The sequence below is a fragment of the Cupressus sempervirens genome, chromosome 2, assembly GCF_028749045.1.
Source record: "Cupressus sempervirens isolate cs-2001-9-10 chromosome 2, ASM2874904v1, whole genome shotgun sequence".
Classification (NCBI taxonomy): Eukaryota; Viridiplantae; Streptophyta; class Pinopsida; order Cupressales; family Cupressaceae; genus Cupressus; species Cupressus sempervirens.
In genome coordinates this window covers 439,590,677-439,606,928 of record NC_143119.1, presented here as the reverse complement: position 1 = coordinate 439,606,928, position 16,252 = coordinate 439,590,677, and the positions used below count along the sequence as shown (strand labels likewise).

Here is a 16,252-nt window from a genome sequence, read left to right as displayed (position 1 = left end):
CAATAACATCAGTTTTGGGACATCAAAGGAATTGAGTGTGAATTCTATGTTGGTAACTGTCCAGCATATCCCCTTGAGCAGTATTCATGACAGGTTTCAAAGCCTCATGTAAGGTCCTTAATAGGGTTGGTAGCGGTTTCCTAAATAGATGCATCTTTTGGGAGAAATGCCCAGCTTAACTCCCCAGAAGTGGTATTAAAGCGGGGTCACAAGGTCAAATCCCCTTGGGTAACACCGAGGAGAAGATTGTTGACAAGTGTCCAGCACATCCCCTTGGGATTTGTAACATGGTTTAACAGCCTCCAATGAGATCGTTAACTGGGATGGAGCGGTTTCCTAAATAGATGCATCTGTTCAAAGAAACAGTCAGGTCAACTCGTTATGTTCTAAGACTTCCTTCCATGATTTTAATGAAAAAAACAAGAACAACAAAGATGACACATAGACACGAGACAAAGAAAACAGCACAAGCTTTGGAACATGGCTAGCATTTTGGAAAACAATAATTTTTTAGCTGAAATTTGGCACTATGACAAATTTTGTATGGATACAACATTAGTATTGTTCTTTAAAGAAAATAATAGTTCAAGATTTGTCAAATCTTGCAAAAATGTGTTTCTAGTTTAGTGAAGGAAGATGCTACATTAATTCTGTCTATATTTCTCTATGGTTTATAAATTATTATGTTTTGTCCTAGTTCCATTTCCTCCTCTACAGCCCTATTTGTGTGCAAAACTGTAGTATTCAAGTAATTACAAAATGTATGAAACTTCTGCTCTAAGTACAATCAGATTGTCCAAGCCCCCAGTGCATGTGGATGATTAATGCAAATTCCTCAACAATCCATGCTTTGTCAAGTGCCAAGTGCTTCCACTCAATTGAATCATAGAAGAACCCAGTGAAATAATTCAAGGAATTATCTTAAAGTGGTGAGTCTAGCATCTCAACAGACACGCTTCATTCATCTAGGCCTGTCCTCAAGAGATCTGATTGCATGATCATGTTCACATTTATACACTTGGAAGAATTTTGTTATTTAATGGCATCATCTTATTGTCGTAGAACACAGTCCCTAAGATACCATCGACCTTAAACAATATTTAGTACTTTTTCTTTTCCTTGAACAAACATCGATGAAAAAGGAAAAAGGAAATAACTCCAAAGAATAGATTAAAAAATCCTAGGAGAAAAGCACAGCAATATCAAAACCAAATTAACAAGTCATCTCTTGAACTCTTCAATACTGATAGACCACACAATGACCATTTGAAAGAACTACCAAAAACTACCAAGATAAAAGAATACATGTATTTAAGGATAAAAAGAGAAAATCTGGGTACCTCTATATACCAAGCCCTTCTCATGTAACTGGATGAAAGCCTCCACAACAGCTTCTGCAATCAAAATATATAAAATTTATACACTCCAAGAAAGAAATGGTATCAAAATCAAGTATGCTTTGACACTTTAAAAGTAAGCGTGAAAAAATACCACAGATTAGATGATCAATTTGCCAAAGGAACTATGCCTACTAAAATAGAATATTGGGGGGCTACTTTTTATTACTGTGCAGCAAGCAATCTATTATAACATATAGAACATATCCTTATCTTGAACTTGGCAATTATGGAATACAGCCAGAAAATTGGTAGTAGGAACTGCTTTGAAACTCACATAAACCTTTAGCTTTCATTTTGACAACTAACCTTGGAAAATACATAAATCTTTCCAAGATGAAAGCAGAGATTCATAGGTATGACGACTTACTACTCAACTGATCATCAAGAGTAAAATGCTCTCTACTCCAGTCACATGATGCACCCAGTCTCCTCAGCTGGTTTGTAATGGTACCTCCATACCTAGAAAAATGCGTGGAGGCTATCAAGATGCAAACTCTCCACTTCAATTTTGCAAATCATTTAGAGATGCAATCAACAAATTCTAAAGAGCTGGATTCTTTTCCCATATGCATCAATATCTATGACCTAAATGTGTGTGTATGTGTATGATTGTGAGAAAGACAAAGTGATGTTTTTCGAGACTATTCATTTTCCTTTTTAAATATTCATATATGTAGTAAAACAAGTATCAAAAATGCTTGAGCTCTAAGCCAAAAATAGGAGTGATTTGTTAAACCTTAGTATTTCACAGAGCATGGTTTGGAAAAAATAAATGCAATAACAACTTTGCTCAATCCCGATTGTTAAAAAACATTAGTGGAATAGTTTGGTTTGGTTGTGAGAATAAGTATGGTTGTCAAATTCAGATGTTAACCATGGCTTGAACAATAAAACACCATAAAGACTTAGCAAAAAAAATATCATTCTTAGGTTGAAGGAATCCATACTTTCTCTTCCATTCCCAAACCCTGGCTACAAAATCTTCTCTGCTCAAGTCTTCCCTCCGTGTGCCTTCAGATGCCAACAGTTTCTCTACAACTAGCTGCAGCACAATTAATAGCCAAATTTACTAATGGTTTCATAAGTGATGAATAATGTACAAGATTTCTTCCAAACAGAAAGATGATTTAATCTCCAAGGCAAACACCAAATTAGAAAATAATCATACAAAATAAAAAGTAGCCAGAAAAGTACACTTCAAATATTTATTGATGCTAAAAGACTAAAACAAAAAACAATGCTAGACAACATTTGCTAAAATTAAATAGAATGGCCAAAATGCATAATTGTGTTTGATCTATTGAGCATTGTCACTATTTTCAACATTGTGTGCAAGTGAAGATTAACACTGCAAACTTTAAGTTGGGCCCATTGTTGGCTTAAAAAATTGTTAAGTCACTAAGACTACAACTTACAAAATGGAAACTTTAGGCAACAGTGTAGTGAGATAAATCTCTCCTCTTGGCAATAGGGGAGGTAGGTGGCTACAATAGAAACCTGACTTAAGTTAACAAATAGGTGGTTCTCTGAATCAATCCCTCTTTTTTCAAGAATGACTTCATGGTAATAACTACTACTTTGCAAATTAACAAAAGGAATCAATTGCTATGGTAATACCGGTGGCTTAGTAGTTGACATAAGAACAAATCTTAAGACGACTGTTATAACTTAATTTGTTTGATTGATAATAAGAACCCAAAGTCTCATACGATCAAATCCTTTTTGAAGAATGAAGCAAATAGCTAAAAAGGCACAAAGTCTCTTGCCAACTGTCCAAATTGAAATAATATACAAGAAACTAAAGCAAGGAGTCTTTAATCCCTAGTACTTGCAGCCACTACTATCTATCACAATTTGTCTTCCTATAGCACAAAGTCTTCAAAAGTTCAAATTAGCTCTGAATACAATAGGCAACTCAAAGTTTGCACAATTGAACTCAAATCCCTCTTGAAAAAAGCATTAAAATTCACAATCAATATTCTAAAAATGTCATCACATAACACCTTGAATCAACACAAAGTTTGAAAGCAAGTTGCCCCTTTTGAAAGCAATTTGATTTACATCCAAACACAAAGTCTTAGAATGCACATACAAACTGGAAGAATTTTCTCGCCTTGCCAAAAGATGATTATTTACAATGAGCTCCCTCCTTTATGAAGAAAAATAAGAGAGAGAAAGGTGGAGAACAAAGGGGAAACCCTCAACCACCTTGACTTATTCAAAAACAAACTCCTTATGAAATTTGACTTATTCAAAGTGGCATGCCTAATGCAGTTGCAACTTGATTACATGTTACAACTTTGCACGTGATACTATCACATGCAATTACATCTTGTTTTGCCATTACATATAATATGTTAATTACAAAATACGAGTACATGATGAAAATATTCTAATTGCCTGACAAGACATGACTTCTATTTAGCATGAGTTATTGGTCTTCATGTTGCTACAAGATGCCCTATGTTTTACGATTGTTGTGCTCAAGTTTGGTGGAAGTATCTTGATTTGGAACATGAACTTGCATCCTTGAGTGTTATGTTGAGTGTTCATCGACCATTTTTGCCTTGAAGCATTCTATGCTTGTCATCATTTTTTCACCTCCTTGTATTTACCGTACAGGTAAAGAAATCAACGCATACAGACAATGGAACAGAATAGCAGAATTATATTCACATATGCCAAAACATACATTAGGCTTCATAATATTCGCAATAGTAGCTGATTGATGCTTTACAATGATCCCAGACGAGATATAAATACTATCCGCCGAACCTTCCCGGAGGAGTCCGTCGGCCACAAACATTATGTCCGCTACAAACTATTTACCCGTTTGCTACAAAATACAAAACACCAACGGCAATCATTCCGTCGGCTACAAAAACACCGTCGGGACCATCCAGTTGGCTGACACCATCCCCCCAAAAAGAAAAGTCGTCTCTGGACAACAATTACAAATATTTGAAACAAATTAACAAACAAAATACATTAACAGAGTGACTACAACAAAAAATCTGCTTCTGTCACATCACTTCCACATTCATCCCGTTACATCTGTAGCCTCTGCTAACACAATACTGTCTCCTCAAGCTGACCTTGATAGCCACCCGTGCTGCTTTCTCTGCTTCCACCACTGAGTCCACTGAGCTAAGTGTCGCTGCACTGCCTCCAACTGGATGATTAGCTCCTCCCGAGCTCTCTACGCATCCACCAAAACAGCCTCCCGGCAAACACCTACTCCAAGTGCCTCTGGTACACAACACTTTATGCCTGCAGCAGCTCCAGGTCTTCATCAACTGGTCAAACTCCCATGACTGATATCTGCCATTTTCTGCCGATTCTACATTCTTTCTGGCAGCCACTGATGCTTCCCCTTCCCTTTGGCATCATCTGTAACTCATTTTGAACAATTTGATTCTGTCGTCGTTTTTTTATTTAATTTTTTTTTTAAATTTTTTTAAGCAACCCCTCCTACTTCTGTTTGTCTGTTGCTGTTTCGACTCTCTACAAGTTCCTCCTTACATCGCTTTATTTTTCCTCGGCCATGTTTTGTGCGGAACACCGACAATACCTCTGGCTTAATCTTTCTTTTTCTCCGAACAAGTGCCCGCAAGATACCTCCCCCAGACCTCCGGACAGGTGTTCGCGGGACACCTCCCGTCGACCTTCTAACAGGTGTCGGAACACCTCCCGTCGACCTCCGGACAAGTGCCCGCGGAACACCTCCACCAGACCTCCGGACAGGTGCTCGCGGGACACCTCCCGTCGACCTCCAGACAAGTGCCCGCGGAACACCTCCCGTCGACCTCCGGACAGGTGCCCACGGAACACCTCCCGTCGACCTCCGGACAGGTGCCCATGGAACACCTCCTGCGGACCTCCGGACAGGTGCCCACGGGACACCTCCCGTCGACCTCCGGACAGGTTTTTTTTTTCACTTTTTTTTTTTTTTTTTTTTTTCAAAATATATATATATATTTTTTATTTTATTTTTTTCTTTCTTTTTTTTTTTTTTGTTTTTTTTTTCTTTCTTTTTTTTTTTTTTGTTTTTTTTTTCTTTCTTTTTTTTTTTTTTTTTTGACAAAAATAAAATAAACTAGAAAGACAGCACCTCAAATTTGCCTCCAGGCGTCGCCATTCTTCAATGACGACGGAGTCAGCTAGCCATTCTGTGACAACGACAGAGTCTTCCTGGCACCATATATTTTGAATTTGGAACCGTTGACTACCGGAGGTACCTTCTGCCCGTCCAAAGTTGATAATCTGATCGCTCCATTGTCGCTGACCTTCCAAATCTAATATGGTCCAACCCATCTGGCCTTAAACTTTTCCACTTTGATTTCATTCCGACTGTGGTACGCCTTACATCTGTTATGTGCCACCTCCGTCGCCCACTGAGCCTGCGTTCGTTGTGCAACTGGATTATTTCCTTGTTGTCGGTACCCTTCCACTAATTTTTTGCTACGGTGTAACCTTTTCTTTCCGCACGGTCCATTCACCATGTACCGAACAGTGGGATCTTTTGTTTTTCTATGTTCAGACTGTATGTTCTTCCCCTCAGCTTCAGCCATGGCAGCTTTTCCTTCTTTCGCTTCCTTGCATTCCTCCGAACATTCATTTTCCTTTGTTTTGTCATGTTCGTCGACCGTTAACATATTGCAACTCGAAAACAGTTCGTAGTCTTCTATCTGCCAGTGGAACAGGCCATTCACCGAGTCCAGGTCGTCGTCATTCGATCCTCCGTCAAGTCTCAATACTCTTTCGTCTGGTTCCATTCTCCTCTTTCCTTCGTCGTCACTTTCGCCATCACTTTCTGAATCTGACGATGCTGCCTCCTCACCGACCATTTGTGTATGCAGGTCAATTGTGAATCTTTTGCCTCCGCGCTCCATTGATAGGGTATTTCGTTTCCAATCATGTTTTACTTTTGCTTGGACCAACCAATCCCGTCCCAAAATAGCATCATATCCTTTTCTTTTTAATGGAATGACCACAAAATCCAATAAAAATGGTTGCGTACCAATTGTTACCGGTTGCACCTTCAAGATTCCCAACGGTTTGATTCCATGTTGGTCTGCCGTGAGCAATTGAAATGCAGGTGGCCACAGTGTCGGCTTTCCCAACTTCTTCCAAGTATCCTCCGACAACACATTCACGCCAGACCCTCCGTCGACAATTGTCTCTGTCAAAACATTTCCCAAAATCCCCATCTCGACGACCGTCGGATGCCGTTCGGATGTGAGTGCCAGCAGCATTGGGTTTGTTGTCATCACTTCCATACTGTCCCTTCCTGTGTCCTTCGTTGCTTTCGAAAAGGGTGTATGATTCAGAATGGCCGTCCGTAACTGGGGCATTGTGAGAAGGAGGTCACTTATCTTGACCGGTATCTCCATTTGTAAGATCTGTCGTACAATATTTTGTTCTGCGAAGTTCCTTGCCAAGGTGCCGGTGATGTCCTTCAACTGAGATGTCCCTGCCGACAATGCCTTTGCAATTTCCGCCTGCGCTTCCCCCACTTTTCTATTTTCCTCCGCTTGCCTCCATGTAATTGCCAGAACCTCCTCTACATCCGTGCCAATAGTGATCAAGTTTACTCTAGCCTTTGGACACTTGGAATCTTCGTGATGGCCGGGTCCGCACCATCTGCATAATAATTTCGGTGTGTTTGCCACTGTACAATCCCGCGCAAAATGACCCCACAAATTACATGCTCGACATTGAACGATCGGCCGTCCATTTACATCATACTGAGTTTGACTTCAGCTCCCATTATTATTGTTATTATTTGTATTGTTGTTATTTTGCCCTTTGCTATTATTCATGTATCCTCCGGATGTAGCACCGGCGGTATTCGTGTTTCCGCTACTACCTGACGGAGAAGCCTCCTGTGTGAGAAACACCTGCGGAGATCCTCTTATCTTCATGTTAAAGGGGCACTCCTTTGTCGAATGGCCCATGATCTAACAAATGTCACAGAATTGGTTCTTCGGGCACAATCCTTTAGTATGACTATCGGTCTTACATTCCATGTACCACAGTTCACTGCCTTTTGGCTCCTTCTGCATATTTTTAAACTCTTTCATCATGCGAACCATATCCTTCTTTAGGGCATGAACCTTCTTGCTGCTACCTTCGTCGTCGTTGCTATCATCTTCGGCAGACTCGTCGTCATTAGAATCAGAGGAGCTAGTTTTCTTCTTCTTTGTCTTCTACTCGCTTTCAAGGTCCAGTGCTCTATTATACACGTCCACATATGACGACGGTGGCACAATTTTCATTTTCCTCCGCAACTTCGAGTGTAGGCCGTCCGCAAACCATCTTTTCTGCAATCCGTCAGCCGGCTTGCTTTCCATTTTGTTTATTAAGTCTTTTAATCTCCTGGCATAGACGCGGACAGTTGCGTGCTTCCCCTGTTTGGTATTGAAAATCTCTACTACGATTTCATTATCATCCCGCAAGAGTTTAAATTCCGCCAGGAACTCCATTTTAATGTTATCCCAGGTATCCAGCTTTTGTGGATCCGTATCTGAAAACCAATCAATCGCCACACCCCATAGGGTTGCCGAAAATTGCCTGACCCATTCGTTGGCATCTGTGATTCCATTTGCCCGCCAGATTGTCTCACATGTCTTACAATGTCGGATGGGGTCGGCTGTACCATCGCCCTCAAACTTCGGCAGCTTTTCTTTGGGTCCCGCCATAACACTGGAGGTCTGCACTCCCACACCGGAGGTCTGCACTCCTACACCGGCGGTAGGCACTCCCACACCGACGATCGGCACTCCCACACCGACAGTCTGAACTCCCACACCGGCGGTCTGCACTCCCACACCGGCTGTCTGAACTCCCACACCAGCGGTCTGCACTCCCGCACCGAAGGTGTCAACAGCTGCGAACCTTGGTGAAGAATAAAGATCCTCTGAAGTTGTTTCCCGCGGAAGTCTATCTCAGACGAAGAGGTCACTCCACGCTCGTGCTCCCTCGGCACTGTGAGCCGTGCGAGTTGATGCTCTTCCGTCTAAGTTTTCCTCCCTCGGTGAACACAAATTCAAGAACTCCTCCCGTGCTTCTTCCACCAATTCCACCCGCTGCCGAGTCTCCTCCAACAATTGTTCCGCGCTCCAGTTTCCATCGGCAATCTTTTGAAATCTTTGTCGGCGTTCGGCTTGCTGTGCCAGAATTAAATTCTCTTGTGCAGTACGAGTTCCATCTTTTTCCTTGACCTTATTCCGATCTTTGTTAAGCTGATTTGGCATTAATCTTCATTCCTCCCACCTTCCAAATTCATAAGGCAACGGCGCCAAATGTTTGTCGTACAGGTAAAGAAATCAACGCATACAAACAATAGAACAGAACAGCAGAATTATATTATTATATTCGCATATGCCAGACATACAATATGCTTCATAAGATTCGTAATAGTAGATGATTGATGCTTTACAATGATCCCAGACGAGATATAAATACTATCCGCCGAACCTTCCCGGAGGAGTCCGTCGGCCACAAACATTATGTCCGTTACAAACTATTTACTCGTTGGCTACAAAATACAAAACATCGACGGCAATCATTCCGTCGGCTACAAAAACACCGCTGGGACCATCCAGTTGGCTGACACTTGTAGGCTCCATTATGTGATCATACTTTGTCTTATGTCCCTTTTTATTCTTTGCATGCATAAAACCAGCTTGTTAAATCAAGGACAAAACTTTAAAAGTGGGATTTTCTAGTAGCATTGTATATGGTGTTAGCTGGAATTTTGGAACAGCGAGTGGATATATGCATTTAAGCTCAAAATATGTACTTATATGGTGGAAAAAACCCAGAAACGGATTAGGAGGTCAAAAGAACATATGGACAGCGAGCTTTACACATGGGAAATGCATGTAAATGGATGGAAAGATGTGTACTTATAATGAGATTTTCTTTTTTCATCATAAGTAAATGTGCATGCACATGCAAGCAGGCACCATCACGAGTATTTAATTCATGTGGCAGCAGTATGCAAGGTATGAACGGAGTGCATGCACACATGAAAATGGAGTTTTTGGATGCAAAAACACATGATAAATGAGTTCACTTTCTTTGATGGTCTCTTTCAAGAACAAGGTTTTTAACTCCAATTGCACGTACAAGTAAGGTGAAGTGTAGAGTTTTATGTTATGTTGTGATCTTGATTGGTGTAAATCTCAATTTTATTATTCTTGAAATGAAGATGTTAAGATACTGATATGGATTACTGGATTGCTATTGAGGATTTAATTTCTTGAATTGGATATGTCCTAGATTTTATGTATTACAATCTGCAAGTGAGAAGGTATGATTACCGCTGTGATTGACCTACCTCTCACTATAGATCATTATCATAATATATATATATGAAATGGTGCATAGAAAAGACGTGATGAAGAATCACGTATCAAACTGTATACACCCCCACAATTCTAGGATAGGTCACCGACGGTTTAACATATTTAATAATATTGGTTAATAAGATAGGTGGCCACGATGTATAATCTGCCGTTTTAATAAACTTATAATTTTCTATCAACAGTATATAGAATACTGTCAACGTGCGTCATATTGATATTGGCAGATTATAAAGACATGAGTCATCAGTAGTATATATATGAATATAAACTGATTTCAATATATGTATATATAATATTATTTATATACATATATACATATATATATATATATATGTATATATATAATAATAGTAATAATGATATATATATATATATCAAAGTAACGTGAATCGGAATCGGATCGGAATCGGCAAGGCCGAATCGAATCGTGAATCGGTAATGAATCGGCAAATTTGAAAAAACCCTTTAAATTTAAAGATTTTAACAATTTAAAACTTATTTAATGCACCCTTTATTGAATATAACTTAAACACACTATAACATCATCAAATAGAAGTTAAAACTTAACATACATAAACATGGAAGTTTGGAACATAAAATCCATCACGTACGTAACTATGTTATCTAAAATGTAAGTTGTAGGCTAGCTGAAGTAAATAAAAATCAAATGATCATAATGATTTAAATCATAGAATGTATGTAAGATGATCCATAAGACATCAAATCATAAATGTATGTAAGAATCTAAGATGAAAATCCATGAAAGTTTGAAACATGTCTATCAATGATTCAGTATCAATATCTGTAAACAAAATATAAAAACAAGGCTCCAGCTCAAGCCTCAGACTCATAGTCATCATCATCCTCAAGCTCGGCTGCAACCTCAGCCTCAGCCTCTGAGTATCCAGTCTGTCTAGTAGCAAGGCATCTAATGTAGGTCCTAGAGGACTACTGAGCCATATCTCCCACATGTAAGATGGGCTCACGAACGTCGCTAGGGCCTGTGCCTGTACGTGCACGTGTGCGTCTACCAATGCTTGAAGAACGTGCTATAGTTGTCTCAGCCTCTATATCCACCTAGTCAACCAACGCACAGTCTTCCTCAGTGAGGACTGGATCCACAACCTTTGTGAGCCACTCTGATTCTGGATCAATCTCCTCCAGAATGATCGGAGAGGAGTCAGTGCCCAAAATCTGTCTGATCCTAAGACGGAGGTAGTAATGAACAAAGACAAGATCATTCAACTTTTGCACTGTCAACTTGTTTTTCCTCTTCGAATGGATGTGCTCGAACATGGACCAACTGCGCTCACATCCAGAAGTGCTACTTGGCTGACTTAGAATACGGATGGCAATTTTTTGAATTTTTGGGGTTGTGGCCCCAAACATTTGCCACCATCTATCTGAAATAAGGATAAATAGAAACAATTAGTCTCATTTACAAATTACAAGTTAACTCTAAAATTACATAATCCACTTTAAGTTTAAAATCTAGATTCGTGAACATTGAATATATTATTTAATTTTTACCTGGTTGTAGTGTTGTCTGAGCAATTATGGCCATCCTGCCAAAGAAAAGTGGCCCTTCTTTATTGTTGAACTAGTCTAGCTCAACAATCGCAGCAGCGCTATCTTCATCGCTGCTCAACCTCTGAATCACTGTGTATAAGCCAGTGAGAACCTCCGCATCCGCCTTGAACTCAGGACGGAAACGAAATGCCCGATTTAGATAGTAAGCTGCTGCATGGATGGGTCGATGGAGCTGATTCTGCCATCTCCCATCGATGATGTCCCAAATAGGGCCATACCTCTCCTGCACTCCTACATATTGGGCTTTGATGACCTCCTTGACCCTATCCATGCCCTCATAAATGTAGCCCATAGAGGGCTTCTCCCCATCAGCAGTTCATAGCAACCATCCTCATAGCGGGTTTCCAAAAACCATCCTCATCAAATATGCAATCCGCCACATCTATCCCTGCAGTGGTCGTAGCATAGCAAGAGGAAATCCACTCCCGCCCAACAAACATGCTCCTCAATTCATCCCTTGATGTCAACAAGGACTGCTGGGTGATGAAATTCAAGGCAAACCTTGTGATACCTGGGCGAGCTAACTCCTTGCCTTCTGTGTACTTCCTCATTGTGCTAAGGACAAATGAATGATTATAAATGAATTTGCATATTTTTTTGCCCTTTCCACACATGACTTGACAAACTCAAGTTTGCCAATTTTCGCCAACATGAGGTCAATGCAGTGTGCCGCACAAGGGGACCAAAATATGGTGGGGTGCCTCTCCATCAAAAGTTTACCTACAGCAATTTTAAGTCAATTAGAAATTCAAATTTCAAAATTCAAATAAATTTATTTTCAAAACTTGAAAAGTTAAAAGTTTACTTGCAGCAACATAACTTGCTGCATTATCCGTCACCACCTGGATCACATTTTGTTCCCCCACCTCTGCTATGACTTCCTCAATAGCCTCACATAAGTATGTGGCATTTTTTACATGTGCGGCATCAATGGATTTGATGAACATGGTATATTCTACAAGTAACAAAACAACGAATTATAATATTAAATGGATCATCAACAAATTAGCATTCAACAAATCAAAATTTACAATTATGTATGTAGGAAAGTAGAATGATCAGTCACCTCCACAGGATACAAGAAAATTGAGGAGTGTTCTATTCCTCCTATCTGTCCAACCATCAGTCATGATGGTGCAACCCTTTGCAATCCACTCCTTTTGGTTCTCTTCGAGCTCAGCCCTCATGTCCTCTACCATCTCATCCAAGAGCTATCCGCTCAACTCAGCCTCAGTTGGAGCTTTAAACCCCGGACCACAAATAGCAACTGCATCTATCATTAACTGCCAATAGGGAGCCTTGTCACAAATAAAAATTTAAATGTCAAAGACTCAAATTATAAAACAAGTAGATATAATTAAAGTTTTACTTTTACTTTTAATTTAACTTTAAAGAAAACAAAGAAAAAAGAATCAATTACCTGGCTGCAATAAATGGAATGTTGCAAAAGTACCAAAATTTGCATATCTCCTTTCTAGCAGCATCATGAATCTCCTTGTTCAAACCCATGCCCTCAAGCGTGGGTTGGGAACTAGGAGCAGTGAGGAGCACAAAGTAACTATCCATTTTGTTTTTTCGCACTCTAGGCTGCAATAGGTTGGTGTGGGACTCTGTCTCAGTATGTGACCGACTAGCACTAGCACTAGCACAAGCAGAAGAACTAGGATCAAAAGGAGGCCTAGAAGAACCCTCTCCAACACAACCTACGGATGCGGAAGCTGATGCAGATGCAGATGTGGATGCGGCTACAGATGTAGGAACATGGGAGCCAATACCCCTTAACCCTTCAAGTTGCATTTTCCTATTCGCTTTGTCTTTTTCAATTTTTTCTAATGACATTAAGCAAGTGCGTTTTGCCTCAAGAGTTTGGTGAGTGCAAATTGTAACATCGTGTCCAGGTATAGCAGCAATGTGGTATTTCAATCTATAAATACCTCCAAAAGTTATTTTTTCTTTACAAAAGATACATTTTGTTTGATATTTGGTTCTTCCAGGAAACTCTTCGTTATATTTCCAACATTCATCTTTTTTACCCATTGCGAATTTGCGAAAAATGAAAGCAAAGACTGCTGCAATAAAAAAATTTATGTAAAATATCAAAGTTTGAAGCTAATAAAAGCTACAAAACAACAAACCCTAGTTTGCAACTTAGTAAAAATAAAGAACATCCAAGATCTAAACTAAAAATCTTGAAAACTATAAAAATTTAACAAAAAATGCATAATACACTAACATGCAAAAAAAAAATGGGGCACTTATCTCTTGCAAATGAATTGAGGAGTGTTGATATTGGCTCCTTAATGCTCCCAATGCAATTGATGGCCTCCCCAAATGGACTACTGATCTCTTTGGTGCTCTTCCTTCTTGCTGGTTAGAAACCTATGGCTTTTCTTTTCTCTTCTTCTCTCTCACTTTCCTCTCTTCTACTCATGCTTAACAAATAGAAGGCCCTTTAGGGTTATAACAAAGAGAATAGGTCAAAAAGAAAGTTAAAAAAAAAAATTATTTTTTTTAAATTTACAAGTCCATTCTTTTCATGCCGCGGCTGATTTCTTGGCAATTTTTTAAGGCGATTTAGCCGATTCTTTTGGTGAATTGTCAATACATGCGATTCGGGTGATTCACCCAATGAAATTGGCGATGGCAATTCCCAACACCAAAAAAATCGCCATCCATGAATCTGATCGCTGAATCGGTGATTCACGCGATTTCAGCACGATTCTTGTTACTATGATATATATATATATATATATATATATATATATATATAATATAATATATATTATCCATGAATCTGATCCCTGAATCGGCGATTCACACGATTTCAGCGCGATTCTTGTTACTATGATATATATATATATATATATGTATATATATATATATATGTATATATATATATATATATGTATATAATTACTGTAATCAGTTATATAAAATTTATTTGAAAAATAATCATAAAAATTATAGATTCAATTTCACGAAAGCTAACATTCTTAACACTCGCTCTTTAGCAAGGGAAATTGAATTAAGTTTAATTTACACAATAAAATATAATCACCATTATGTTTTTAACTAAGGGAGAGAAAGAAAAAACATAATGGATTTTCATGGTGTCCGGCTATCGCCCAAAAGACCCATGAAGGTTATCAATGTGTCGGGCAAAATCCGGCCCAAAGAACAAGGATAACCCAAGCTTTCAAAACAATGGGTTTTCATGGTGTCCGGCTATCACCCAAAAGACCCATGAAGGTTATCAATGTGTCCGGCAAAATCCGGCCTAAAAGATAACAATAATTTCAACCATTGTTTGAAAATAGATCAACTAAAATAAAGTCGTCACTTTATCGTAGGATCAGAACACTTGAAAAGTCGTCACCTTTCTCAAGAAAAATCCTCACTTTTCACAATACAAGCTTGCAAGCAAAAAATTAGAAAAAAAAATTTGTATTCATGAATAACAAATTCATTTACAATAATATCATACCAAGTTTTTCTCAGAAGTACACAATTTTCAACTTCGCAAGAGGTTTGGTGAAAATATCAGCATTCTGTTCATTTTTACTGATATAATTTAATATAATGATATCTCTGCCGACCATGTCTCTTATGTAGTGATAGGGAGTCTCAATATGCTTTGATCGATTGTGGAAAACTAGATTTTCTAATAGCTTGATACAACTTTGATTATCACAATGAATCACAGTTGGTTTTAGAGGTTTTCCAAATAGGCCAAATAGTAGTTTTCTTAACCAAACTGCTTCACGTGCTCCCATTGAAGCGGCTACATACTCGGCTTTAGTAGAACTTAAGGCAACAACTAGTTGTTTTCTACTAAACCAAAATACCATCGCTGACCCAAGGCTGAAGCAACAACCTGTACTGCTCTTGCAGTTAGTGGAACATCCTGCCCAATTTGAATCAGTATATACTTCCAAATTTATCTCAACCTTTTCATATTTTAGTCCAAAACCAACAGATCCTCGTAAATATCTTAATATATGTTTTGCAGCCATAAGATGGATCTTCTTGGGTTTACACATGAAGTGACTAAGAACATTTGTAGCATAGCATATGTCAGGTCTGGAATTTACAAGATACATAAGAGATCCAATTATTTGTCTGAACAGAGTAGGATCAATGTTCTCAGATTTTGATGCTTCTTCATTTAGTTTGTGGAAGTTAGTTTCCATCGGGGTGGATAAAGGCTTACTATCCATCATTCCAAATCTGGTCAGAATATCTTGAGTGTACTTTTCTTGATGTAAGAAAATGTAGTCTTCTTTCTGATTAACTTCTAATCCCAAGAAGTAGTGTAGTAGCCCTAAATCTTTCATTTCAAATTCAGGTATCAAATCTTGCTTACATTTTTCAATTAATTTATCATCACCTGTTATTAACAAGTCGTCAACATATAGAACAAGTATTACCATTCCATCACATGTGACTTTGAAGTATATGTTAGAATCAGCTTCATTTTTTGAGTATCCGAGTTTGGAAAGGTAGTTATCTATCATTTCATACCAAGCTTGAGGAGCCTGTTTGAGACCATAGAGTGCCTTTTTGAGTTTACATACATATAAATTTTTATCTTTTATGATGAACCCTTCAGGTTGTTCTATGTAGACTTCTTCATTAATGACCCCATTTGGATAGCAGTTTTTACATCCATTTGATGAATCTTCCATCCTTTTGATGCTACAATTGCAATAATTGTTCTTACAGAAGTGTAACGAGCTACTGGTGCAAAGGTTTCTTCATAGTCTATGCCAGCTTTCTAAGAGAATCCTCGGGCAACAAATCTAGCCTTGTATTTTTCAATACTTCCATCAACAGCGTATTTGATTTTGTATAACCATTTTGAAGATATAATTGTTTTCTCTTTAGGCCTAG

The 16,252-nt window shown here is 38.8% G+C and overlaps 1 protein-coding gene across 1 annotated transcript in view; it reads right to left on the bottom strand.

The window, feature by feature from the left end:
* The window catches only part of EMB2247 (protein EMBRYO DEFECTIVE 2247), a 358,900-nt gene that overhangs the window by 330,508 nt on the left and 12,140 nt on the right, over positions 1 to 16,252 (bottom strand). The window contains exons 4-6 of the mRNA XM_089814096.1: positions 2,348 to 2,442; positions 1,768 to 1,859; positions 1,341 to 1,394 (exon numbers count right to left, since the gene is read on the bottom strand). Coding sequence (XP_089670222.1) covers positions 1,341 to 1,394; positions 1,768 to 1,859; positions 2,348 to 2,442 — 241 coding nt within the window. The remainder of the gene's footprint in view (positions 1 to 1,340; positions 1,395 to 1,767; positions 1,860 to 2,347; positions 2,443 to 16,252) is intronic.